We start from the raw sequence: 27,064 nt of genomic DNA, 5'->3' as shown, positions 1-27,064 counted from the left end.
TCTGTGCTGTGCCCTCCTAGATCTGCAGGGAAAACCAGAGACAGGTGAGCCAGCAGCTGGGAAAGGTGTTTGACCAGAGTCTGCACACCTGTGACCCCTCCCTGCACCAAGCCAGGGGGCAGGAAGAGGCAAAACTTGGAAAAATTAGTGTGACAATGACCCATAAGAGGCAATAAGCACATCCAGGTGTGTGTTCAGTGCAGGAGGGATCCAGGGATCCCCCAGGCAGAGCCCAGGTTGCCTCCAGGACAGCAGAATTTGGGGATTTTAGTATTTCAGCTCCCACTCCTGCCTGAAGCTGCTTTGGCAAATCACTCCCATACCTGCAAATCCACTTTCTCTGAAGTCACAAAATCAGGATAATATTCCCTGTGGTCAATATGGTGCGTTAATTCATGTTCTTATCACAGAATCACAGAATCACAGAATAATGAGGTTGGAAGAGACCTCTAAGATCATCAAGTCCAACCTATGCCTTAACTCCTAAACTAGACTATAGCACTAAGTGCCATGTCCAGTCTTTTTTTAAACACATCCAGAGATGGTGACACCACCACCTCCCTGGGAAGAAAATTCCAGTGCTTTATTACTCTTTCAGTGAAAAACTTTTTCCTAATATCTAACCTGTACCTTCCCTGACGTAGCTTGAGACTGTGTCCCCTTGTTCTGTCAGTTGCTGCCCGGTGGAATGGATATTATGGATTATAGTATGTTAAATAATAAACACAAACTGTAAATATGTCACGTGAAATGTAACCTTAGTTCCAGCCAGCCACGGAATTGACAAATTCCGAGGCAGGCAACACCCAGAAACCACCATTTAGGAGGAGACAATGAAATGTTGGAACCTGGGGCACCGTCATTGGCATCAGAAAAGAGGAACATTAAAATAAGCAATCAGTTCTTCCTCCCAAAGGCAGCAGAGTCATCAGCGCTCCACCATCTCACTGATCACTGGAGGAGAACATCTGTCCATTCAAAATTTCGGCTCCCATTCCCTCACGGGAAGACCCAAATTGACACTTCTCCCTCCCACAGGAGACCCCATTAGCAGACCAGTGACTCCGATAAATTCGAATAACTATTCCAGGGAAACAAAGAACTGTGGGGAAATCTTATGCCAGGGCAAAATAAAGTCTATAAAACCTTGACCCCAGGCGGGGCCAATTCGTGAACACTGGGAGACTGCAGTGCGACAGAGGCTGCTTTCCGTTCACCCTTTGATGATCCCGGGTTATCGTCACCGTAACTCCGCTTGTTGGTTTTACTGAAATTCTGTAATTTGACTTTTTTAATAAATCAAATTATATTCCAATTGGCACAGTTAATTGGCATTTATATGATACGATAGGATATGATGATATGATATATGTTATATTACATTACATTGTGTTACGTTATATATTACATTATGTTATATATCATATATCATTATCATATCGTATCTTATATAAACAAGGGAATAAAAATAGGTATAATTTGCACCACATTTAAAACATATGATAATAATCACATGCTAATACATAAATGCAGAACCCAATGTTATTTTTATAAAATAATGTCATTTTTAACAGGTGGAAGTGGGGAGCGCTGGGCGCAGCAGCTGTGGAGCCCGAGCCAGAGGAATTTCCTGTTTCTTTTCCTCTCTGACACCTCTTTCTTAATTCTCTACCTCACATGTCTTGTTCAGTGTGAGAAATGAAGCACACTCCGCTGAAAATTTTTAAGAGATTTAATAAAGGATAATAAGGGATAAAACAGAAAGCAAAAGACACAGGGGCCTGGCAAAGCCACTACACACCCACTGCTTCAGTCTGCAGTCTTTTATACCGTTGCAGATGTACCACAATCTTAATTCAGATTTTCTGCAACCTTGCACACTTCAAGAGTTGAACACGTCGGAGGTCTAGGGTGGTCCTCTGATGCCACTTTAAGGAGTTTTGCTATTTCTCCTTTTATGCTCTTCTGCTCTCCGTTTATGCTATCTTGGACATATACATTGCAATAATAATCATATCTTAAAATTCATCTTTTCAAGCCCAATTACATCTTGTGAAAGCCTCTCTTCCCCTTTTACACTGCTCAAAGCGTTTACAAATTTTATCCTACGTCAAAGCAGTTTAAAACTTACCATAACTATTTACAAGCAATTACAATTTTATAATTAAAGCAAATAAATTCTAGTGAAAGTCAACTACTACACAATTGTTTAGAACCTTCAATAAAATAAATCTTAAATAAAATCCATAGGTGCTGGTGCTGTGGTCTCATGTGCACCTCACTGGGGTAGAGGCGTCTCTCCCTCCTGCCACTGCAGCCCACGGCCAGGGGCCCTTCCCACTGCAATGGTTCTGGGATTCTGTCAGGGACTCACTTTCCTTTTCTTCTTCCCTCTGCTTGGAGCTAGCAATGGGCTGGAAAATGTCCAGCAAACCAACCTTTGCTGTCTGCTTTGTCAGCCTACACAGCTTCAGGACCTTGTCACCTGCCCCTTGGGCACAGCTCCCCTGGGCAGCAGGGCAGAACCGGCACCCTGGGAGCCTTGGGAATTCCCCTCTGGGATCCACGGCACACGCTGGGATGATCTGGAATTTCAGTTTCATGGCACAGCACCCCACAACCCTCCCAAGAGCCCTGAGTTCACTCAAACCCATCATCCCCCACATTCCCTGGAAGTTCACCCTATGTCCCCACCCATGTCCATGTGCCCTGATGACCCCACCCATGCCCGTATCCCCACCATGCCCCCATTCTTGGCCCTCCATGTCCCCACCCGTGTCCATGTCACTCCCATGTCTCCAGCCATGTCCATGTCACCATCCATGGCCACATCCCCTTGGGGTCCTGTTGCATCCAGGTGCCCACAGGGGGCCAGGAAGATGTGCAGACCACCAGCCAGCTCTCTTCCTGTCTTGGTTTGACAGACAGGAATCTGCTAGGGAAGGGCAGGACCTCCCTAGGGGTGGAGAATTCAAATCCTCTCCCTCCAAATGATGATGATGTAGAAAATGAAGGGGGGCTTTCAGGCAGAAGGATGGGGCCAGGAAGAACAGTTCTTCACTGGTATGTTGTGGATGCATGGCTGGAAAAGCAGGGACATGTGCACAATCGTGCTCTTAGCTTAAGGGATGAGTAGAAGATGAAACGTCCTTGAACCATTCCTTAGATGGGATAAGGAGGAAGTAAAGCTTGGAACAGTAGCTGTAACAGGATGCTAGACAGGATGCATTGACCATAAGTTAGGGAAGATTTGCAGCATTTAGCCTTGTGGAAAGAGCTTCTGAACCAATTATGTCTACTGCAAGGACGTGTGAACACTATGGTTTAACCAATGATGTTCAGAGTTAGGTGCATGATATGCTTAGCATAGTATAAATGTAAGCCAAATAGCTGAATAAACGAGCAAGATTTTTAACTCATATTGAGTGCTGTCTTGACTCTGGCTGATTCCCCGGCTAACTGTAGGTATGACAAAGCAAACAAACAACAACTACAGCATTAATAATAAACAGAACCAGGAACCTCGAGGGCTTTCTTTAACAAAGCCCGGGGAAGTTTGATCCCGGTGGCCCTGCAGGACTCCAAGAGACCAGGCTGGAAGGGTGGAAAGCCCCGGGCTGGTGGATGAGCTCAGAAGCTCTGCGCTGGTAGCTGGAGCGGCAGGGATGTCCCGGCAGGGCAGGGCAGGGCAGGGCTACCAGAGTAGCGGAAAGCCTCAAAGCAGCCCCGAATAGGCTGTGATGGTGAGACGGCGGGCCCAGCAGGGCAGGGGGAGGCGAGCTCAGAATCCCTGGGCACACGAGCACATGAGCAGATGATGGCAATTTCCCAGGGCAAGACGCAGTGATGACCGTGAGCTCTTCCCGCAGAGAGCACCAGCCCAACCATCCTCTCTCCCATGCCCAGAGCAAGAGCGAGCAGCTGCCCCCAGCTCTGTCCTTTACCTCCCCCAAAACTCCACTTATCTCCTCCCTCTGAGGGAAACTCTCAGAGGCCCAAAAACAACAGGTGTAGCCCGGTGCTGCCATCTCCTTTAGACACTTCTTTCTTTAAATCAAGCACACAGTCGTTAGTCTTCTAGCAATTTATGGGAAAAAAATTCTGTAAGTGAAAAAGAAACAAATGTAATCCCCAACACTTGCACACATGGATCACCAGGACTGTGGATCCCCAAGGCTCTGCCCAACCCGGCTCACTGAGGATCATCCAATGGGCTCCTCCAACGGGGGATGGAGTTGGAGCAGTGCACAAAGCTCTTCCCGCACGCGGGGCACTTGTAGGGCTTCCCTTCCTGCTGCCTCCATTGCTCTTGGGTCACGGCACAGCTCTGGGAGAAGCTCTTCCCACACTCAGGACACTGTTAAGGCCTCTCTCCGCTGTGCATCTGCCGGTGCAGCTTGGAGTGCTGGATGAAGCTCTTCCCACATTCTGAGCACGTGTAGAGGCATTCCCCAGTGTGCACTGTCTGCTGCATGATCAGGCCAGAGCTGTCACAGAAGCTCTTCCCGTTCTCCCCATACACACAGGGGGTCACATCCCAGTGTGGATCATCTGGTGGCGTTTGAGGTGGGAACTCTTCCTGAAGCCTTTCCCACATTCTCCACATTTCTAGGGCCGTTCAACAGTGTGGATCCTCCTGTGCCTGTATAAACTGGAGTTCTCAATGAAGCTCTTCCCACACTCCCCACACTCATAGGGCCGTTCCCCAGTGTGGATCCTCTGGTGGATGATCAGGCTGCAGCTGACACTAAAGCTCTTCCCACACTCCCCACACTCATAGGGCCGTTCCCCAGTGTGGATCCTCTTGTGGACGATCAGGCTGGAGCTGGCACTGAAGCTCTTCCCACACTCCCCACACTCATAGGGCCGTTCCCCAGTGTGGACTCTCTGGTGGATCATCAGGTTAGAAGTGTCTCTGAAGCGCTTCCCACATTTCCCACACTCGTAGCGCCGTTCCTCAGCGTGGATCTTCTGGTGCTGGAGCAGGCTGCGGTTTGCACAGAAACTCTTCCCACATTCTGTGCACTGGTGCAGCTTCTTGCCGTTGTGAAGCTGTTCATGCACCACCAGCTCAGAGCTCTGGCCACATCTCTGGCTGCCTTCCTGGCACAGGGTGGGTCCTTCCTCCTTGGAGCACCCTGGCATGGGTTTGGAGCCCCTCCTCGGGCGGGATCTCCGCGCCTTTTCCTCCCCGTTGCATTCCTGTGCAATGGAGCCGCTCAAAACAGCCTCTTCCACGAGGTTCTGCTGAGGGGATTTGTCCTCCCTGGCCTCCTTGTCTGGGGGAGGAAGGACAAGGACAGGATGGAATTTGCCTCCGTGCCAGAGGCAAGGCCAAGGAGATCCCCCCAGTGCATCCCTGTCAGGACGGTGTCGGCAGCGGGGTTGTCCTGCAGCCGGGGCCAGGCTGGGCTGGGAGATGGAGCAGGAGAGAGGGGCAAAGGGGCACTGACTTCCTCCTCACCTGCCTGGGGTTCCCGGGACAACTTCCTCCTCCTCACAGCCTTCTCTTCCTCCATCCAGCCAAAGTCTGGCACTGGGAATTCCTGGTTTGTGGGAAAGACATTCTGTGAATGCATTAGCTTTGAAGGTCCTGCTGTCCAAATCATCTCTAGAAGTCACCGCATGTCTGGTGTCCATAAAATCCTCCAAAAAAATCAAGGAGTCCAAAAACACTCTCCCAGGGCTTCCCTGTTCCCAGTGTCCTTACTCTGGGGTTATGGGGGTCCCTCTTCTCAGAGCTGCTGGGGGGCCCGTGGGTCCTGGGGATCCCCCCTCTCCCGGACCCTGCTTCGGCTCGCTCATCGGGGGTTTTGGGGGTCCCAGGGCTCATCCTGCCCTGATTCTGACTCGGCTCCCAGCTGTCCCAGGGTCCCCTTCCTCAGCATTCCCCCACTCCAGACACTCAGCGCTTCTTCCCCCACTCCCCGACAACACTTTCACGCTCGGGGGCCCCGACCCCCCTCATCTCCAGCCTCCATCACCCCTCCACAAACACTCGACTCTGCAATCTGTGTGCTCCAAACGTCACATTCCTTCCACTCCCACATTCCCCGCCCCCCAAATAAAAAGCCAAAACCCCCCAACAGTACCGGGGATCCCGGGATAGATTTGGGGCGGGCTTCCCCTCCCCGTCACCTGCGGGCTGCCGGGCAATGCGATGCGGTCGCGCCCAGCGGAGCTGCGGCCTCAGCGGGCTCGCCGTGGAACACCGACCCTCTCCCGCTGCCCCTCCTCTCGGTGCTCCTCGTGTTGCTGCTCCTCCCCTTCGTCTCTCCCTCCTCTTCCTCCCGCCCCTCCTCCGCCCCCAGCCCGGGCCCCCCTTTCCCGCCCGCTCTGCCCCGCGGCCGCCGCAGCGCCGCTGTTGGGTAGGGGGGAGCCCCCGGGAGCCCCCGGGGATGGGCGGGGGGCTCGGGGCTCCCCCCAGGGCAGACCCGGCCGTGCCGTCCCCCTGCCCCCCGAGCCCAAACTCCGCTCCCGGGGGTGCCTGGCTGCCAGGGGTGGCACAGGGGGGTGGAAGTGGGGAGTGCTGGGCGCTGCGGGGGCAGCTGCAAGCCAGAGGTGTTTCCCATTGCTTTTTCTCTTTGACACCGCTTTCCTATTTGTCTACCACACACTTCTGGTTCAATGAGAGAAACGAAGCACGCTCCCCTTAAATTGTTAAGCGTTTTAATAAATGATAATAAGGGTGCACACTGTCCCCAAGCCCCCTACCCATCCCGGGCGGGGTCTCCCCACCCAAACGCCGGTGGTGCAGCGGCCGCGGTCCGGGGAAATGGGGGGAAAGGGGGTCGTGCTGGTGGAGGAGGAGGAGGAGGAGGAGGAGGAAGAGGAGGGAGAAAGGAGGAGGAGGAGCCGGAACAGGAAAAGAGCGACGGAGTTCGACCAGCGGCCCGCAGAGCCCACCGCAGCTCCGGCCCCCGCAGCATTGCCGGTGACCAGGGAGAGGGAGCTCACCCCAAGTCTGTCCGGGGGTCCCCGAGAGGTTTGGGGTTTTTTTTTTGGAATGGAGTTGGGAGCTAAGAGATTCCAGAATCGCGCCGCAAATATCTTTGCATGTGCCTAGGAGTTTTTTTTTGGGGAGGAGATGGGGATATTTTCAGATCTTGCAGGAGTGCAAAGCTGAGCCGTAGTTGCCCCTGGGTGGATTTTGGGGTCCCACGAAGCGATCGCGGGGTGCCGGCGGGGCGGGACGTTGGTTTTGGGGATCCCGGGAGAGGCGGGGATGAAGGGCGGGAGGCCCAGAGGGGGGAGCGGGGCGATGGCAGAGCTGGGGCACCTCCGGCAGCCTGGAGGGGTGGTGGAGGCTGGAGATGAGGGGGGTCCGGGCCCCCCGAGCGTGAAAATGTTGTCGGGGAGTGGGGGAGGAAGCGCTGAGTGGCTGGAGTGGGGGAATGCTGAGGAAGGGGACCCTGGGACAGCTGGGAGCCGAGTCAGAATCAGGGCAGGATGAGCCCTGGCAGCCCCAAAACCCCCTGAGCGAGCCGAAGCAGGAGGCGGGAGAGGGGGGATGCCCAGGACCCACGGGCCCCCAGCAGCTCTGAGAAGAGGGACCCCCATAACCCCAAAGGAAGGACACTGGGAACAGGGAAGCCCTGGGACAGTGTTTTTGGACTCCTCGATTTTTGGAGGATTTTATGGACACCAGACATGCGGTGACTTTTAGAGATGGACTTGGACAGCAGGAACTTCAAAGTCAGTGCACTCACAGAATGTCTTTCCCACACCAGGAATTCCCAGTGCCAGACTTTGGCTGGGTAGAGGAGAAGGCTGTGAGGAAGAGGAGGATGCCCCAGGACCCCCAGGCAGGTGAGGAGGAAGTCAGTGCCCCTTTGCCCCTCTCTCCTGCTCCATCTCCCAGCCCAGCCTGGCCCCGGCTGCAGGACAACCCTGCTGCCGACGCCGTCCTGCCGCGGATGCACTGGGGGGATCTCCTTGGCCTTGCCTCTGGCACGGAGGCAAATCCCATCCTGTCCTTGTCCTTCCTCCCCCAGACAAGGAGGCCAGGGAGGACAAATCCCCTCAGCAGAACCTCGTGGAAGAGGCTGTTTTGAGCGGCTCCATTGCACAGGAATGCAACGGGGAGGAAAAGGCGCGGAGATCCCGCCCGAGGAGGGGCTCCAAACCCATGCCAGGGTGCTCCAAGGAGGAAGGACCCACCTTGTGCCAGGAAGGCAGCCAGAGATGTGGCCAGAGCTCTGAGCTGGTGGTGCATGAACAGCTTCACAATGGCAAGAAGCTGCACCAGTGCTCGGAATGTGGGAAGAGTTTCTGTGCAAAGTCCAGCCTGGTCCGGCACCAGAAGATCCACACTGGGGAACGGCGCTGTGAGTGTGGGGAGTGTGGGAAGCGCTTCAGAGACACCTCTCACCTGATGATCCACCTGAGAGTCCACACTGGGGAACGGCCCTATGAGTGTGGGGAGTGTGGGAAGAGCTTTGCTGACAGGTCCAGCCTGATCTCCCACAAGAGGATCCACACTGGGGAACGGCCCTATGAGTGTGGGGAGTGTGGGAAGAACTTCACTACCAGCGCTAGCCTGATCATACACCAGAAGATCCACACTGGAGAACGGCGCTGTGAGTGTGGGGAGTGTGGGAAGCGCTTCAGAGACACCTCTGGCCTGTTGATCCACCTGAGAGTCCACACTGGGGAACGGCCCTATGAGTGTGGGGAGTGTGGGAAGAGCTTCACTGTCAGCTCCAGCCTGATTATCCACCAAAGGATCCACACTGGGGAACGGCCCTATAAATGTGGAGAATGTGGGAAAGGCTTCAGAAAGAGCTTTCACCTGAAACGCCACCAGATGCTCTGCACTGGAATCTGACCCTGTGTGTGTGGGCAGTGCAGGAAGAGCTTCTGTGACAGCTCTGGCCTGATCATGCAGCAGACAGTGCACACTGGGGAATGCCCCTACACATGCTCAGAATGTGGGAAGAGCTTCATCCAGCACTCCAAGCTGCTTGTCCACCGGCAGATGCACAGCGGAGAGAGGCCCTAACAGTGTCCTGAGTGTGGGAATACCTTGTCCCAGAGGTGTGGCATGACCCAAGCGCATTGGAGGCAGCAGGAAGGGAAGCCCTGCAAGTGCCCTGCGTGCGGGAAGAGCTTTGTGCGCTGCTCCAACTCCATCCCCCGTTGGAGGAGCCCATTGGATGATCCCCAGTGAGCCGTGTTGGGCAGAGCCTTGGGGATCCACGGTCCTGGTGATCCATGGTGGGAAGACAGCTGGCTGGTGGTCTCCACATCTTCCTGGGCCCCTGGGGGCACCTGGGCGCAGCAGGACAAAATTCTCTTGGGATGCAGACCTGCGTCAGGAATTCATTAGGGATAGTGAATTTTTTTTACTTTTGACCTGAAGAAATCCCACCTTTTGCATCCTATTTTTTCTTCTCTAAGCATCAAAGAAAACTGGGATGTCTTAAGAGTCTTTTCCAACCTAAATCATTCCATGATTCTAATTCTTTCTGACCCTTCCACAGGCATGGTTACAGACTGGGGCAAAAACCCAAGATTTTGGAGACAATGGAGTGGAAACTCCTCTAAAAAGGGTTCTTTCCCGCCACCCAAGCACATGGATACTCAGCCAGCATGGACACATAAATCCTTTTATTTTGGCCTTGATTTTCTTTCGTTGTTTATTGTTCTTCATCCTTTCACCCAACACTGGGGTAAAAATAAAAGCTTTTATCTAAGACATTGATGGAGACATTGTGGGTCATGGCTGGGGACATTGTAGGACATGGATGGGGACATCGTGGGCAGGGTGCCTGGGACATGGACATGGGTGGGGACATGGCTGTGGATGGGGATATTGGGCATGGGGGGGTCACAGACACAGAAGGTGACATGGGCATGTATGACCATGCATGAGGACATGAGGGACGTGGCCATGGATGGTGTCAAGTGGCCTAGGGGACAAGTCCGTGGGTGTCCATGTCCATGCCATGAGGTTTGCCATGACCAAGGACAACACATCCCCACCACCACCACGATACTGTCCCCTTCATGCTACCGTTAATTCCCTGCTCTTCCTCCAGACACCTTGCAGAGTGTCCCCATGTCGTGGTGGCCCGTGTCCCTCAGGCCAGTCCCACCAGTGGCTCCAGCAGCAGCCAGATCCCGTCCTCGGCACGCAGGATCAGCTCGGGCTTGCGGCGCGGGGGTGGCCTCGCTGCATCCCTCCGCAGCACAAACCGGGCCAGGGTCAGTGCCACTACCACCTTCATCTCAGCCATGGTAAAGCTCTGCCTGATGCAGTTCCTGCCACCACGGCCCCACTGTCACTGTCACCCCACTGTGAACCCAGCCAGAGACAGGGGTGGCACTTGGGGACACTCATGTCCCCTCTGCAGCACGTTCCTGGGCTCAGCAGAGAAGAGGATGAAGGATGATGGGGACCGTCCCTTGCTGTTCTCTGGGCTGAACCTCAGGGGGTTGAACACCTGGGGGGACGCCGACATCGTCATGCCGAGGGGATACAGCTGTCACCACCATTGTGACAGGGACACCTCGTAGCCTGGCCCTACCTTGGGCTTGGGCCAGAGGTCTGGGTTGTGGTGGGTCCCATAGATGCTCATCAGGCAGATGACCCCTGGTGGGATGGGAATGGCCACTTTAGGGACAGCAGATGAGGGTGGGTGGTGACACTGGGGACACCCTGGCCATGCCATACCCTTGGGGATGACACGGCCATCACGCAGGGGGATGTCCTCGGTGCAGCGCCGGGACACAGCAGTGACAGGAGGGTGCAGCCGAAGGCTCTCCCTGATGCACATGGTGGTGAAGGGCAGCTGGGACAGGTCCTCCCTGGGGACAAGTAGGGGTGGCATCATGTCCCAGAGCCACATGGCCAGGGGTGGCCCTGGGGACATCTCACCATTCAATGTCTGCAGTGTCCTTGCCAGCCAGGAGCTGCTGGACCTCCTGGCGGCACCTCTCCTGGTGCTCAGGGTGGCTGGCCAGGTTGTAGAAGAGCCATGCCAGGCCACTGGCCGTGGTGTCGTGGCCTGTGGGGACACTGGGTGAGTGAGGGGACACTGGAGTGGCTCCCCTGCAGTGGCACCTGGGAGCTCGTGCTCACCCTCAAACATGAAGGTGTCAGCCTCAGCTGCTATGTCCTCATCTGACAGGGTGTGGCCGTTCTCATCCTGTGGGGATGAGATGAGCCCCGGGCCACCTGGGGCCACCAGTCTATGGCCAAACCCACACATGGCCACCACTCTACCCCCATGGCCACCACCCTACAGGCACCACCATCCCACTGGCCACCAGCTCTATGGTCAATGCTGCCCACGGCCACCACTGTTCTCCTGTGGCCACCAGTCTATGCCCAACCTCCCTGTGGTCACCAGCACCCCACTGGCCACTGGTCTATGACCAACCCTTCCATGGCCACCACCACCCTCTTGACCACCATCCCCCCATGGCCACCACCACCCTCTTGGACCTCCCTCAGGCCTCCATGGCAACCATCCCAGCTCCACTTTGGTGAGCAGCAGGAGGTTGATGAAGTCCATGCTGTGTCCCTGGTGGCCATCCAGCCAGGCCTGGTGGCCCAGGGAGGCGAGTGCGTGGCGCTGGCGCTGCACCACGTTGGCGGTGAAGGCTTGGACGGTGGTGCAGGCAGTGGCGAAGCACCGGCTGTCAGAGGAGAGGCTGTAGAGCCACCACGGGTGGAGGAGTGGCCAGAGCTGGTGCCGGACCACCAACGAGCTCAGCTCCAGGATGGCCTGGAGGTACTCGCTGGGCTGCCTGCAGGAAATGGGGACAGCGGGGGACACCGTGGCCACCAGCATGGCCAACACTGGGGCCATTTGGGCCACTAGAATGACCAATGGGGACAATAGCAGGGCCAAGATGTCCCAATGGGGGCAATGCTGAGACCAGGAAGGCCAACAGGGATGATGGCAGGGCCATTGGGGCCAGCAGAATGACCAATGGGGACACTTGCAGGGTGGCCAGGGGGCAATGGTGAGACCAGGATGGCCAACAGGGACGATGGCAGGGACACTGGGGCCATCAGAATGACCAGTGGGGACAATTGCAGGGTGGCCAGGGGGCAATGGTAGGACCAGGATGGCCAACAGGGATGACGGTGGGGCCACCATGGCCCACAGGATGGCCAGTGGGGGCCATGGTGGGGCCTATACGGTCACCGTGATGGTCAGCAGGGACCATGGTGTGGCCACCACAGCCACCAGGATGGTCAGTGGGGACAGGTGACACTCGCTCCTGGCAGTGGCTCTCGTGGCTCAAGATGCACTTCTGGAGCGTGTCCAGGGTGAGGAGGCTCAGGGGCTGCAGCACCTCCAACTCCACCGGCCCCCCGCCAGCTGCTGCTGCTGCTGCCTCCCACTTGGCCTGTGGGGACAGACTGGGTCAGGGAGGGAACAGGGAGGGGGTCAGGGACAAAGGATGGGGGCAGGGGGTGAATTTGGGGTTGGGACAGGGGTGGGAGAGGGGGCAGAGTTGGGTTTGGGGTGTGGGACAGTATAGGATTTGGGATACAGGACAGGACTTGGGGTGCAGCAGTGGGTGCAGGACAGAATTGTGGGTGCAGGACTCAGGATTTGGGGTGCAGGTCATGATTTGGGGTGGAGGTCAGGATTTGGGGTTGAGGTGGGGGACTCGTGCCCATCTCGGATCTCTCACGAGCAGCACGCGGGTGCTCTGGTTGAAGATTCCCAGGTAATTCCGGAGCACGTCCCCGTGGAAGGCGGGCGTCAGGAGCCGCCGGTGCCGCGCCCAGTGCTGCCCGCCGCTCAGCAGCAGCCCCTCCCCTGGCAAGGGGACACCGGGGTCTGCCGAGGGGACCCAGGGGGGCTGACCCTGTCCCTGTGACACGTCCAGATCCACCGGGGGTGCCCGAGGGTTCTGTTCCCATAACCTGCTGTCTCCTCCCCTGTGACACCTGGATCCACTGAGGGCACCCAGGGGAGCTGACCCTGTCCCCCACCTCTTCTGTCCTCTGTGACACACCCAAATCCATCCTGGGGGCACCCAGGGGGGCTGACCCTGTCCTCCCTGCCCCTGTCCCATGTGACACACCCAAATCCATCCTAGGGGCATCCAGGGGTGATGTCCCCATCCTCCACTGCCCCTGTGACACAGCCAGATCCATCTGTGGGGCCACCCAGGGGTGCTGTGACACCCAGCTCCATTTGCAGGCCACCCAGGGGTGCTGTCCCCACCCTAGCCCCCTGCACTCACCCAGCCAGGCCTTGAGGAAGCCGTAGAAAATTTTGTCCTTGGGGACCACGAAAGCTGCAGGGTACAAGGACGTGGTGGGCAGGGATTCACTGGGGTGGCATCGGGTCCCCTGGGTGGGGACACTGGGGATGAGGCCACCCTGTTTGCACCCATTAACCCTCAGGTGGGGACCCTGGGGTGGGGACCCTCTCCCAGCACCCATGGCCACTAAGGATGGAGGTTGGGGGAAAACCAGAGCTGGACATGGTGACACCTTTGGGTGGCCTTGGGGAACCCCATGGACAGGTTGGTGGCCACTATAGGGTGGCATTTGGCCTTGCTGTGGTGACACCGCTGGGATTGGGTTGGTGGCCACTGCCTGGGCCCTGCCAGGTCTCTGTGCCAGCTGTGGTGACACTCATGGGTGGCCCTGGGGACCCATCTGGTGTCCCATGTCCTACCTGAGGCACTGAGGAGTGGCTGGAGGGTGCTGGGGTGGAAGAGGAGCAGGACGGGCAGCCAGGGAAGCCCCCACCAAAGGCAGCCATGACGGTACTGGGCCACCAAGGCGTCCACCTGCTGGAGGCCTTGCTCCGTGCTCTGGCCCTGGGGACAACAGGGGACAGCTGTGTCACTGGGGGCACAGGTAGGCTTGGGGAGATGTGTGTGTCCTCAGAACACTGCCAGCCTTGTGGACATGTGTGTTTGTCCCCACTGTCCCCTGGCAGGTGCCACCACCTTCTCCTTGCTGTCCCCCCCAATTGCCACCACCCCATTCCTTCTGTCCCCTTGTAGGTGCCACTACCCTGTTCCTGCGGTCCCCTTGCAGGTGCTGCCACCCCGTCCTCACTGTCCCCCCTGCAGGGGCCATCCTGTTGCCTTCGATATGAGGCAATGGCGACCTGGTTTCAAAGAGTCAGCACGGCAACTCGACTCCTTGAGTCACTCGGTCCATTGACACGCTTACACCAATTTGGTGGTCGGCAAATGGCGGTTTATTGTATTACACATGGGGTTAAATAGTCTAAAGGGTCTTCTACTATGTCAGTGGGAGGGCAAAGGATCTAAAGGTCAGTGGTTGGTGGGAAGCTAATGGGGCTAGGAGGGGCCACCACCGAAGGGACGGGGGGAGGGTCCTTATCTTCCCGTGACATCATGTGATCTTCCGAGCGCCTGTCCCTAGCTATCACCCACACATCTCCCCCCCCCTTTTCACAAAAAAAATGAGGTAGTTAGAGGCATTGGAGAAAAGGGGTACAAGGTAGTAACTTGATAAAAAAAAAGAAGGGGTTTGGAAAACTTGAGTAAATTCTGTGAAGCTGACTAGGCAGAACTTTGCAACTGGCAGTGTTCACAGTTTGGTTTACAACAATTGTTGCTGTCCTACAAATAGAATGTTGGCCCGTTCTAGGCGTGTTTGAATAAATGTGACCAGCTTGTTTAACAGGCATGGTCCAATGGCGAGAGCTAAGAGTAACATTGCCAGTGGACCTATCAATGTGGAAATTAGGGTGGTGAGCCATGGCGATTGATTGAACCAGGACTCGAACCAGCCCTGTTGGGCTTCCCTGTCTTTCTTTCTCTGAGCCAGTCTATCTCGGAGTTCTGCCATGGAGTCTCTAATGACTCCTGTATGATCAGCATAAAAGCAACATTCTTCTTTCAAGGCGGCACACAGGCCTCCTTGTTGCATGAACAGGAGGTCCAGTCCCCACCTGTTCTGCAGGATGACTTCTGAAAGTGAGGAAACCGATTTCTCCAGGAAGGAGATGGATTTCTCGATCCTCTGCAAGTCCTCGTCGATAGTCACTTGTAATTGAGAAAGTCCTTGGTGTTGGGTCACGAGGGCTGAGACACCTGTGGCTGTACCGGCCGCTCCCAGGCCGAGCAGCATCGCGATGGTTACTCCTGTTATTATCTCTCGCTTGTGGAGCCGGCCCGGTTCCTCGGAAAGTTGACACACCTCCTCGTCTGAGCGGTACAAGACCCTAGGAACAATCAGAACTTGGATACAAAAATCATCAGAGTCATTGAATTTGGCCAGGGACACACAAGGACTCACCCCAGACCGTTGACAAACCCACATTCCGGATGCAGCTGGGATCACCCACTTATTGATCTTCTTGTCAGGTTTGACAACTTCGGTGCAAACATTTCCCTTCTGCTTGGCTAAAGTTGCACTGCCAAAGCATTTTCCCTGACCCGTGACTTGACTCAAGGTGATTCCTCTGCGGGGAGTGTCCCACCTGCACTGGTGGGGGACATCAGCTGTGGAATAACTGAATGGGATGTTTAGAGCAACTCCTTCATAGAAAGGAGGTTTAACATCGTAACAGAGCCAGCATGGATTGGTTAGGTTTGGGTTGGATTCATTCAGAGATGAAAAGGTAGCTTCTAGCATGCGGAAAATGGGATTCGGGTCAGACATGGCTAAGCTATCTGAATCAGACATGGCTATCTGAAAGGCATCTGCATAGCTGGTCGGGGTATTGGTGACCTTTGTGGGCAAAGATTTGGGGTGGATTGTGCTTTTCCTTTTCTGTGAGTCTCTAATAACTTCCTTGGGTCCGACCGCTCGGGGCACTGGCGGCTGGAGCCTGATAATTTGTACATTCACCCATTCTTTTGGTAACTGGAGGACTACTGTCCACGTCCTGCCTGTGGCCCAGCTAGGGTGATCTGGTTGTAAAACAGTCATGTTATAATCAGTGCATGTCCGGCGTGTAGGGTCCTGATAATAGTTTCGATAGAACCCTGACCTGAAGAAGGGTTTGTTACAGCCGGTGGGTGCCCAGGTGAACTGTAAGAATTTATCGGGTTCCTGTGGGTCCCACCCATATCCTGATGGTCTGCTATCTGTAACAATGGTTTCACATCCCCAGTAGCCACAGTGGCCCCACCCCGGGTAGTTGCAGTACCTTTTCCCTGGGTTGGAGGCTGGGCACCAGTAGGCCATGTACATGTGCATGAGATATGGGGCGTGGCGGTCTATCTTTGGTTGCCCCGGGAACAGATAGGTGATTTGGAACACAAAGGATGGGGTGCCCGGTGTGGTGATTTCTTTGAGCACCTTGTCATTTGAAAGGTGTTTCATGACCCACCTGAATGGTTGATGAGGATAATAGTCTGGGCTGGCTTGCATTCTGGCAACCAGCCCCAATAGCAAAATCATACAAAAGCACTGTTGTTGTCTGGGTCTCACCGGCGTGGGACACTTGGGTGCTCTCGGTTCGTTCCTTTTCTCTGGAGCTGGAATGCACACTTTACGGGGGTGCCTCGCAAGCATGTCCTGTAAACAGAAACTCACAGTTTTCATTAGTCTCATCCTGAAGATCAGGCTTGATTGACTTAAGTGGACACCACCTGATTCTTCCCTCTCTTTTGACAGCCGCGTACCCTCTCCCCGTGAGTACCAACTTCCAGCCCCGTTCCCATTCACCTAGCTCATTTCTGATCACAACCTGTGGGCCCTCCTCTAATGCTTGGGTGGCCCAGTGTTTTTGAGCAGGACTGTTTGCTTCATCTCCCCTGGGGAATTGATTCAGCGCTAGCAGGGCAGTTGCTAGCAGCCGTGCCTGGTCCCCTGGGGGAATGGCATTGGTGAAACCCTCTGACTTCGCCAGCACCTCTATTCTGGTTTTGAGGGTTTGGTTTGCTCGCTCCACTATGGCCTGACCTGTAGAATTGTATGGGATGCCCTGCACTAGAGTGATGCCCCACTTTGAGGCGAATTCTTGCGCAGGTTTGGAGGTAAAATTTGAACCATTGTCGGTTTTAATTTGCTTGGGGATACCAAGCCATGCCATGGCGGTCAGCCAGTGCTGAATTGTGGCCTTAGAGTTTGTTTTGGGGTGTTGTGTGGCTACAATCATTCCGCTGTAAGTGTCCACTGTCACTGCCAGCCATGCTCGAGGCTTCAGCAGTTGACATAAGGTGAAGTCCGACTGCCAGATTTCTGAGGCCTTGAGACCTCTTGGGTTGACCCCACTGGTCCACAGGGGTGACTTCTGACAATGAGGGCAGGTGGCCACTACATGTTTTGCGTCCGCTGTCGAGATCCTGCATCTCTTTGCCAACACTTTGGCTCCGATGTGGAGCGACTCGTGCAGTTGGCGAGCTTCCTGCAGTGTCCACACTCCCTTTGCTGCGGCGTCTGCTTTGTCGTTGCCGGTCTGGAAGAGGCCCTTGACTGGGTTGTGGCTGTTGACATGAATGACAGACACGGTGCCCTGTCGCGAGGAGAGTGCTTCTTCAAGCATTGAGGCTGCTGCAGATGTTGACACACCTGGTCCTGACATGGCCAGGCAGAGCCTTGCCACAAATATAGAGTCTGTCACGATGTTAAGGTGTTCGTCTTGGAAGAGTCCGCACGCCAAGACCACAGCTGCTGCTTCCAGTTGTTGCACTGACAGTGTGGGGTCGCATGCTTTGACACAATGCCATTGTTCTCCTGTCTGCCACACTGCCGCTGCCGTGGAAGTCGTGGAAGAGGCGTCTGTGAAGACCGTCGGTCCTGGCAGCGGTCGGTCCATGACCTTTGGTGGCATGTCGATGTCAACAATGGTCAATAGTTGAGTCCAAGGTGGTCTGGAGGCATAGCAGATTTCTCCTCCGAAGCCAGTGAGGGCAAGGGCCAGGTGCTCCGACGTGGTGGTTGATTCTGTGGCTAGTTGCTTGCAGAAGGGAAGGTGGATTCTTGTCGGTTCGGTTCCCAGGTGCTTCAGGGCGAGTTTCCTGCCTTTCATGATGATGTTGGCAACACATTCGACTCCCGGGGAAAATGCACGAGCTGGTCTTCCGAGGACCACCCACTGGATCGGCTGGGCCTTCTCAGAGGGTCCTTGGGCTAGTGCTCCCACTCCTCCCTTCTGTGTAAAGTGGACGTATAGATCAAGGGGCACGCCTGGGGTCCACCTGGCGAGTGTGCCAGTAGACATCTGATGTTCGATGAAGTCGAGGGAGCTCGCTGCTTGTGGCGTCAGCTCCTTTGGTTCCCAGGGGTGCTTTCCTTTCAGGAGGTCATACAGGGGGTCCATGACCTCGGGAGGGATTAGGATGATGTTGCGAAGCCACTGAAGAGATCCTACGAGTCGCTGCATGTCATGGAGGGTCTTGATGTCTCGGCAGACCTTCACCTTGGGAGGGGTCACATAGGAGTTTGTAATCCCCACTCCCAGGAAGGTCACGCCGGGTCCTCTCTTGATCTTTGCGCTCGCAATCTCAAAGCCGTTTGCCTGGAGAGTCTCTGTGATTGTGGACACTAACTGATCCACCTGGCTGGCTGATGGTGCGGCGATAAGGACGTCGTCCATGTACTGAATGATGGTTGCAGCAGGGTGGGAATGTCGGACTGGCATCAGTGCTCTGTCCACGGTGATTTGGCATACCGTGGGGCTGTCCACAAAACCCTGTGGTAGCATGCGCCATTGGAAACGGAGGCTGGGTCGCTCGCCATTCGGGAACACAACAGAAAAGGCAAACCGTTCCTTGTCCTCAGGGTGCAGAGGTATTGAAAAGAAACAGTCTTTGATGTCCAGCACTGCACATGGCTGCCCTTGGGGAATGGCTGAGTTCATGGGCAGCAGTGTCTGAACAGGACCCATAGGTTTTGTTGTCTTGTTTACTTCCCTAAGGTCGTGGACGAGGCGATAGCCTTCTCCAGACCTTTTGGGGATTACGAACACGGGGGTATTCCATGGACTGGTCGAGGGTTCTATGTGACCCTTTTGCAGCTCACGGTCAACCAGTTCTAGCAAGGCTGCCATTCGAGGCTTTGACAAGGGCCACTGCTCAATCCATACAGGTTCTGACGATTTCCAGGTCAGTTTGATTGGCAGCGGTGGGTGCACGGCAGTGGCCCTTAGGATAAATTTGTGATCCTGACTCCTAGCATAGAGAGGATGTCCCTTCCTATCAAGGGTGGTGAATTTTGCAGGATGTAGGGGTAGATTGCCACTGTCTGTTCTGGTCCTTGTTCCGTGTGGAGTGTTATAGCCACCAACTGAGTGCTTCTCCATGCCCGGGTCTGCCCTCCCACTCCGTTCACGGGGGGTACTTCTTTAAATTGCCAATGTCGGGGCCAATATGCTTGAGGAAGTATAGAACAGTCCGACCCTGTGTCTCCCCAAAACTGAAGCCCTATGACGTGGGGGTCCCGACTGCCATAGAGGCGGCATGTCCCCCAAATCATTAGAGGCTCCTTCCCTATTTTCATGGCCAGGGCCACCCAGGGGTTCCGCTCTGGGGCGTCCCCTGCTGGCCCTGTTGCACAGGCGTGGCTTGCTGTGGTGGTGGGCACGAGGGCACCGCTGGCGGTGTTGTGAAGCTTTGCCATTGTCTTGCTGTGGGGGGTGCAAAACCGGCTGTCCCCTGTGGGGGCATGGGGTATGAGGGTTCCCCACCCCACTGGGGGTTGGCATAGATGGGCCGCCTTGCATTCACAGCGGGAGGAGGCTGGGTGCGGCCCGCACGCCCCCTCCCTCTCCCGTTTCCCTGAGGCCGGGACCTGCAGTCTTTGGCAAGGTGCCCTCTCTTCCCACAGCCCCAGCAGGGCCCTCTCGCACGGGCTTGGTGCGGGGGCATCGCCGGGGATGGCTGTGCTGGCTGGGGACAGCTCATTGCAATGTGGCCTGCTTGGCCACATTTGAAACATGCCATGGCACTGGTTAGGGTGCGGACGGCTGCTTGGATAGGTGTCAATTGCTCCTCCTTTACTACATGTTTAATCATGTCGGCCAGGCTGGCTCCGGCCGGCAAGGAGCGCAGAATGTCTTTAGTAACAGAGTTACATTGTTGCCGCAGGCAATCGGCTACTACCCGACCCTTCGCCTCTGAGGGCAGGGCAGATTGCTCTATGGCTGCTTGGAGGTGGTCCACAAACTGTGTGAAGCTCTCACTCTCGCCCTGTTTTATGGTGGCCCATGGGGGGGGCTTGGACACTACTCGAGAGGCAGCACGAATGGCCTCTCTGGCTGCCTGAGTGGTGGCTCTGACCTCCTCAGCCCGCATGCCTGTGGCTTGCTGCTGAGGGGTTATCAGGTCATCATGTTTACCTAATAACCTCGATAAACTGGAATTGTGCAGTGGCTGCCCTTCTCCAGAGGACTGAGCTAGGAAGTTTGCACAATTGTCCTTCCATTCTTGTTTGAAGACTATCAATCCCGCCCCATCAAATATCATGCGTCCTATCTGCTTGATATCGAAAGGCAGTAAATCATAATTACCAAAAAGGCCATCCAGCAGAGTGGAGACCATGGCAGAGTGCATCCCTTTCTCTGAAATCGCTTTTACAATTGTTTGTATGTCTTTGGGATTTACTGGCGTGTGTATTTTTTGTTGGTTGTCCCCTATTCCAGTAACCCTTACTGGGAAGGCTTTCACTGTGGAAGCCGGTGTCCACTCAGCACAGGCTATTTTTATTTTTCCCCAGTCAGTGACTTGGGCTGGCTCATGTTGTAAACTCTTTTTGGAGTGGCTGAAAGCTTTATTAGGTTTCATTTTAAATCGTGTTGGTTCTGCTCTCTTTGTTTCTGAATCCCAATCACTGTCTGTCTGCTCTCCGGAGCTGCTGCCGCCAGTACTGTCTGACAAGGAGTCAGAGGCACACTGCCAGCTCACTTCTGGGTTTGAGTGTCGTTCAGTGCAGCTCCGGCCCCGCCCCTCCTCTCGGGGGTGGCTCCACTCCCGCCCCCCCTCTCGGGGGTGGCTCTGCTCCCGCCCCCTGGGCTTGCCCTGCCTCCTGCGGGGCGAGGTCTCTCCCCTAAATGCTGGCAGTGCTGAACGCAGCTCCCGACGGGACACGTGCTCCTCGCGCCCCTCCCGCACGTGCGTGCCTGCGGGAAACCGCGGCCCCGAGGCGCGCATGCGCTCCTCGCCGCTGTCCCGTGCATGCGGGTCCGCGGAAAACCACGGCTCCGAACCACGAGGGCGCTCTCCGCGGCTTTCCCGCGTGTGCACGTCCGCGGGGAACGGCGGCGCCTCCCCGAACGCGCCCTCCCCACCGCCTCCCGGCGCGCACGCGCCCGCGGAAGCCCACGGCGCCGGGCCGGGCGCGCTTTCCCCGCCGCTCTCCCGTGTGCACGCGCCCGCGGGGACTCGCGGCGCCGCTCCGAACATGCACCCCCTCCCCTCCTGCTGCGCGCACGCGCCAGCAGAAGCCCGCGGCTCTTGTCTGAGCACGCATTCCTCTCCCTCTTCCCCGGCTTTCCCCTGCGCATGGGCACTGGCGCACACCCATGGCTCCGGGCTCTCCCCACCACAAACGTTCAGACCCCGCCCCTCCCCGCTGCCGCCGGCGCCATTTTCAAACCCGTACGGTGGCGGTGCCGGCCGCGTGCTCTCCTGAGCCACGTGCTCGGCGTCTCTGGCCTCCTCGGCCAGTCCTTGCCAGAAAAATCGCACGCGCCGCCGCGCCTCGGGTACCGAACCACCGATCGACGGCAAGGGGACTGAGGAGGGACCTCCGGATGCCCGGGAAGGCTCCGCGGGCGGGGGGGAAGCCGACGGGCTCGGGGTGGGGGTCGGGGGGTTCCCTGAGGGCACCGGGGGCTTTGGGCTTGGGCTCCGGGAGGGGGGAAGCGTGCTTGGCTCCCGCGGCTTCTCGCACTCGGATAAATCATTTTCAGACGCCGTTTGCGTGGTGGCCCCCACTCCCAGCTTAGGAGTGGCCAGCAAACACACACGGGCGGCACTCCAGGTCTCTTGTTCTTCCAGCGCTTTCCGTAAACTTTGCTTGACCCTCCCCCATGCTTTAAGGTGTTTCCCGCTCCCTGTGGATTCCGTATCTTCGGCCAGCGCGAGTGTACACCTCCCCCATACCTCCGAATGGAGGATTTCTACTGGGCGCTCTATCACCCCAAGCTCCAGTAATCTTGCCAAAGCAAGTTGTAAATCTCTGGGCTTGCACTCAATCCCCCACTGTCTGTGAATTACACTTACGACCTTCGCAATTGCCTCCATGAGTCTCGCTGGTCCGGGGACGTCTCCCCCGCCGAGGGTCAGTTCCTTTGGCCTGCCCCGGCCGCTGCTCCTGTCCAGGCGAAAAATCCCGACTCCCGAGCGTTTTTCTTGTTCCCGGGCTTTCGGCACCAGAATGTTGCCTTCGATATGAGGCAATGGCGACCTGGTTTCAAAGAGTCAGCACGGCAGCTCGACGTCCTCGAGCTACTCGGGCCATCTGACACGCTGACACCAATGTGGTGGACGGCAAATGGCGGTTTATTGTATTACACATGGGGTTAAATAGTCTAAAGGGTCTTCTACTATGTCAGTGGGAGGGCAAAGGATCTAAAGGTCAGTGGTTGGTGGGAAGCTAATGGGGCTAGGAGGGGCCACCACCGAAGGGATGGGGGGAGGGTCCTTATCTTCCCGTGACATCACGTGATCTTCCGAGCGCCTGTCCCTAGCTATCACCCACACCATCCCCTCTGTCCCTTGACAGGTGCCACCACCCTGTCCCCTCATCCCTCTGCTGGCACCTCCACCTTGTCCTCACTGTCCTCCCAAGTGCCACCATCCCATTCCTTCTGTCCCCTCGCAGGTGCCACCACCCTGTCCCTGCTGTCCCTTTGCTGGTGCCATATAGATATATGATCAAGGGCGAGGGCTGTTCTGTTGGAAACTTTTTCAAGTACTGCTTGGAGTCTGATGATCTGATTCAACATATAAATTGGGGTATGGTGTCCCCAGGACCCATCTTGAGCCCAGGTGACTGGGCCATAAGTTTCAATTTTTTCTTCTGGGGTCCATACTTTACTTTTCCACTTTTGGGTCCCCCCTATCTCAACTATGCTTCTCTTTTTCCGGTTAGTCTTTCTCAGGTCGTCATATACTGGAACTCCCCAATTTGATCCTGATTTCTTTATGAGTAAGAAGAAGGCAGGTTTAATAATTCCTATGGTGCAACTCCCAGCCCAGTCCCCTGGCAGTTTGGTGTAAGCTGTATTTCTGCAGATCCAAAAGAATTGTTCAGGAGCCTCCCCAAAGGTACCGCTTGTTTCTGGTGGACATTCCCAATATTTGGACACTTCTCTTTACTCCCCAAAAGGGATTTATCTCTTTATCAGCACGTTCATGCAGTCCATACCCCTCATGACAGATGCACCCTTTCTCTTTCTTCTCAAAGGACCAGTAACGACTGGGTTCTTGGGAAATGTACTTAGGGCCTAAAGTTTTTGTTATTAAATATCTTTCACAAGCTGTTTTTCCTACTGAGGTCTTACACTCTTCCTCTACCCTCATGAGGCATTCTTCTCCAATTATTTTTGACTTCAGGTCCCACTGTTCTTTCCTTCTTGCCCGATCCCTGGCCCCCCACCCCTGTGCTCTGGGCAGGTTTACGGCCCCCTCCCAGGACTGCACCAACACAACACTTACGGCACATCTGGTGTGACCCAGGGGACCGGGCTCCTCGTGGACCCTGGTGCCAGCAGCGCCTGGGGACACCCTGTAAGCTTACACCACCCCCTCTACACCTAGGCTCTTTGCACTCTGCAAGGGCCTGGGCCGCTAAGCCCTGAGAGAGGAGCCTCCCCCTTTTTCTGTGTGTCACTCACTCTCTAGTTACCTCCACACAACCGGCGGGCGCCCCTCTTTATCCCCCTTGGAGGCACCTCAAGTACTCCTTATTTCCTCTCACTTGCCCCCATTCCCAGCCAGCCCCCTCAGGAGCCCAGAACCGCGGTAGTAAGGGGTCCACAGTCGCTTTGGGGTCTGAGCTGCCGGCCCCCGTCTCACTCACACCTCACTCGCCTCCTACTCCCACCACCGGTCTCACTCACCAGTCCGGTCTCAGGTTTAACCCCCTGAGGTCAGGGTGGTAAAATGTCTCTGCCCTTTCAGGAGTCACGAGCAGGATGCAAAGAAAAACACGGAGTCTTCAGGTTTTTAGTTTTTCAAGGTCTTGCTCTTTGTTTATTAGGTCTTATCTCTCAAGCTCTTCTCGTGCCCTGCGGAGCTCCGTGCAGCAGCAGGATCACACATGGACTCCTCCTGGCTGGGAGGGTCTTGACCTCTTATACTACATATTGCGTTTCCATTATTTACAATCAATCACCAATACCCAACACCTATGCTTAGACAGGTCATATCTGCTTTGACCCTATCCAAACGTGCCACCTTCACAGCAGAAATGTCGGACAAGAAGAAGAAGAAGAAGGACAGGACCACATCCCAAATCCTCCATTTTTTCTTCTCAAGCCCACACATCCAAAATACATTCACCCCCAGGGATAAACTAACTGCTATCTACTTCACACCCTGGTGACTTTTAATTCTTCCTGCAATGTAGGTAGTCTCTCCCATGGACTGAAGTCAAAGATCATGTCTCTCTGGGCTCTGTGCCAAGGTCTACAACCCCCCTGTACAGATCCCAGAACCCCTGTACATGTTCCAACCCCCCCTGCCTGGGTCTCAGACCCCTTTGACAGGGTCCCTGACCCTCCAGTGCGACCAGAGGGATGCCCTGGACTCCCAACAGTCCGGTGCTCCTGCGTGTCGCCGCTCTCCAGCCGTCCCTTGGTCCAGGTGTATCCAGCTGTGCCTGGAGGCCCGGTAGGGTGGGTGCCTGTCCCATTGTCATGGGTTGGCACTGGCCAGATGTTAATGCACCCATGAATATATGTTTTTTCTCTAACAACTCCTGTGGGATGTGATCAGGAACAGAGCAGAGCAGGCTTAAATCTTGAAAACAAAAAAAAACCCCACTAAAACTTTATTAATTACATAAGAACAGGGACAGAAATACTCTTAAACACACACACAGAAACAGAAATAAAAACTTCTTAGAACATTTCTTCTCCCAGTCTCTACCTCCCTACCCATCACTTTTCACAGACCAACCTTTGGGTTTTAGATCAAACAATCACTACTTAAAAAAAACCTAATCTTCAATTCAGCAAGGGAGAGAGGAGTCTCTCTCGCACTACAGACTGTTCCTCAGAAAACACGGGTCTATCCCTTATGTGTTCCCATGACACTCATGGCACCGCCCGGAGAGGTCTGCCAGGGTGACTCTCTCTTTTTCTTATGTCTAGCGCTCTCACCGCTGTCTCATAAGCCAAAACTACATACAGGGCTTTTTAAGGATGCTGCATGCCAAGCTCTCCCCCTTTTTACCCAGGGGCCGGAGTTCTAGGAGCAGGTCTGCCCTGAGGGCAGAGGGTGCCACCTCACCCTCCCCCTCTTTTCTCTGCTTGCTCCACTCTTCAAGTGCAAGTCACTGTAGCAAAAGCAAGGGCAGCTGTATCTACCCAAAAATGCAGTTTATGTTCAAAAGAGACTTAAGTTCAGTCTATGGCTGACATTATGCAAGAGAAGTCTAGCTCAGAAGGCTACTCCTCTCATTCTTCCATCGGGTTCTTTCCAATCATGCTTTATCATCTCAGTCCCAGGCCGCTTCTCTCTCTCCGAAACCACCAGTCATGAGAATCAATGTCTAAGAAAAGTTTCTTTCTGCTAAGCAAGGGTTAACAGTTTTTTTCTCGGCAGAGTGCAGGCTGAGGCACTCCCAGGCTCGGCAACTCCCACGTGGCTGGGCACCTTCTCCAGGAGTTTGGGGGGGGGGGGGGGGGGGAGGGGGGTGAGCACACACAGAAGGCACTTCCACAGTTTTCCACCCCTCCATCCTAGACGGGGCAGCTCAGTTCCAGTCCTGTCCCCTCTCTTCTCCCCCCGGGCCCCAGCTTACTTTAGTTCCACCGCGTGGTTGTCCTGAGCCTGGCCACGTGGCTTCCCCCTCCCCCACTCAGCCCAGAGCTGAGCAGGGAAGAGGAGATGTTTCCACTGCTGAAACCGGAACCCAAAAGAGGCCAAACTCCCTAGACTCCTGCTTTTAACTCTTTGTGTCCTCAGAGGCGTGTCCAAACCTCTGAGTGACCAATCCAGGTGCCAGCAGAAAAGCTGATCACTGATTGGACTGCCTACATCCCCCTGGAAAAAATTCACCTCCCCCGCAACCACGACACCCATCCTCAGTCCTCTTTGGGTGTGGCTGATCCCGGATGAGGCCCCAGCTGAAATGAACGAGGGCAGGAGAGCAGCTCCTCTGAACCCCTTCATTAAGGGTCAGCTCGAGCGGGGGCCCCAGGGGTCGCGTGCACTGCCGCCCTCCCGGTGGTGACACGGAGGAGGAGGAGGGGTTCAGCTTTGTCTGCCGGCAGAGCTGGGACTTCTGTCCTCACGGGAGTGCACAGGAAGGCACTTTGCCTGCTCCAGGTCCAGGGTCTTTCCTCTAGTGTTGCTCTTTTGAACATAAGGTGGGGCTATAAAGATTACAAACTGGAACTGAGGGATAGTCCTATTCCTTCCTCAGCAAAAACTGTGATCTAATTTCTCTAAATACATGTTGGCTCATCTTCCTAGGGCTTTCTTCCTTTTAATGGTGCTAAATGTCTCTTAATTTGCATGAAGGCTTGGATGTCACTTCCCTCTTCATGGTCACAGGTGCCATCTTTGGGAACAGCAGAGGCAATACAAGGAGTTGAACAAACAGGAGGGAACACGAGAACAAGATGACCAGCAATTAACTGGTCACCAACCCCATCACCCTGGAAATGTAGGAACTTATACTTGGAACTCGTTTTCTACATCCCACACTGGCCAAGTCTGGTCACAGGAAGCAGGTCTGCTCTCTCTCTGCTGGGATGGGAGGCCACCTCACCCCACTGGAGCAGGGGACCAGGTGTACCCCGTGTCCCCAGCATGCCAAGCCTGGTCACAGAAGGCCAGGTCTACCCACTGGGGTCTCAGACATGGTCTGGCTGCTGCTGGCATGGGAGGCCTTCCCTCCTCTACCCTGGAGGCCGGGTCTGCTCACCAAAATGATCAGAGTAGTGGTATTTTACCAACAGCTGGGACACCAGCAGGGGGTCATCCC

The 27,064-nt window shown here is 55.5% G+C and overlaps 3 protein-coding genes across 3 annotated transcripts; 1 reads left to right on the top strand and 2 right to left on the bottom strand.

Moving 5' to 3' along the window:
• Positions 1-1,714: 1,714 nt before the first annotated feature.
• On the bottom strand, positions 1,715-6,258 carry LOC134562096 (zinc finger protein 3 homolog). Its single transcript, XM_063419554.1, has 3 exons — positions 6,139-6,258; positions 5,465-5,546; positions 1,715-5,279 (listed from the first exon to the last, which is right to left on the bottom strand). Exons 2-3 carry the CDS (start codon positions 5,517-5,519, stop codon positions 4,609-4,611), a joined length of 726 nt encoding a protein of 241 aa, XP_063275624.1. The 5' UTR covers positions 5,520-5,546; positions 6,139-6,258; the 3' UTR covers positions 1,715-4,608.
• A 517-nt stretch (positions 6,259-6,775) lies between these two features.
• On the top strand, positions 6,776-9,697 carry LOC134562228 (zinc finger protein 239-like). The gene is made up of 3 exons (XM_063419650.1): positions 6,776-6,985; positions 7,731-7,809; positions 7,995-9,697. Exons 1-3 carry the CDS (start codon positions 6,776-6,778, stop codon positions 8,825-8,827), a joined length of 1,122 nt encoding a protein of 373 aa, XP_063275720.1. The 3' UTR covers positions 8,828-9,697.
• Positions 9,698-9,822: 125 nt separating this feature from the next.
• LOC134562227 (cytochrome P450 4F3-like) lies at positions 9,823-14,062 on the bottom strand. The gene is made up of 12 exons (XM_063419649.1): positions 13,997-14,062; positions 13,653-13,797; positions 13,213-13,266; positions 12,655-12,782; positions 12,229-12,363; positions 11,487-11,750; positions 11,084-11,150; positions 10,880-11,009; positions 10,676-10,809; positions 10,530-10,594; positions 10,359-10,445; positions 9,823-10,280 (listed from the first exon to the last, which is right to left on the bottom strand). The coding sequence occupies exons 1-12, from the start codon at positions 14,060-14,062 to the stop codon at positions 10,083-10,085; spliced, it is 1,473 nt and encodes a 490-aa protein (XP_063275719.1). The 3' UTR covers positions 9,823-10,082.
• Between the last annotated feature and the right edge of the window lie 13,002 nt (positions 14,063-27,064).

The sequence above is a fragment of the Prinia subflava genome, chromosome 26 (assembly GCF_021018805.1).
Source record: "Prinia subflava isolate CZ2003 ecotype Zambia chromosome 26, Cam_Psub_1.2, whole genome shotgun sequence".
In the NCBI taxonomy this organism is placed as follows: Eukaryota; Metazoa; Chordata; class Aves; order Passeriformes; family Cisticolidae; genus Prinia; species Prinia subflava.
This window is presented reverse-complemented; position numbering and strand designations above follow the sequence as displayed.

Coding starts and splice junctions, on each gene's coding strand:
- LOC134562227 (XM_063419649.1), bottom strand. CDS start 14,062: ATGGCCCCTGCAGGGGGGACAGTGAGGACGGGGTGGCAGCACCTGCAA. Junction 11,151..11,486: donor ACCTCCTGCTGCTCACCAAA/GTGGAGCTGGGA, acceptor TCATCCCCACAG/GATGAGAACGGCCACACCCT. Junction 10,595..10,675: donor TGGCCGTGTCATCCCCAAGG/GTATGGCATGGC, acceptor CCATCCCACCAG/GGGTCATCTGCCTGATGAGC.
- LOC134562096 (XM_063419554.1), bottom strand. CDS start 5,519: ATGGAGGAAGAGAAGGCTGTGAGGAGGAGGAAGTTGTCCCGGGAACCC. Junction 5,280..5,464: donor GTCCCGGGAACCCCAGGCAG/GTGAGGAGGAAG, acceptor TTCCTCCCCCAG/ACAAGGAGGCCAGGGAGGAC.
- LOC134562228 (XM_063419650.1), top strand. CDS start 6,776: ATGGGGGGAAAGGGGGTCGTGCTGGTGGAGGAGGAGGAGGAGGAGGAG. Junction 6,986..7,730: donor TGTCCGGGGGTCCCCGAGAG/GTTTGGGGTTTT, acceptor TTCCCACACCAG/GAATTCCCAGTGCCAGACTT. Junction 7,810..7,994: donor GCCCCAGGACCCCCAGGCAG/GTGAGGAGGAAG, acceptor TTCCTCCCCCAG/ACAAGGAGGCCAGGGAGGAC.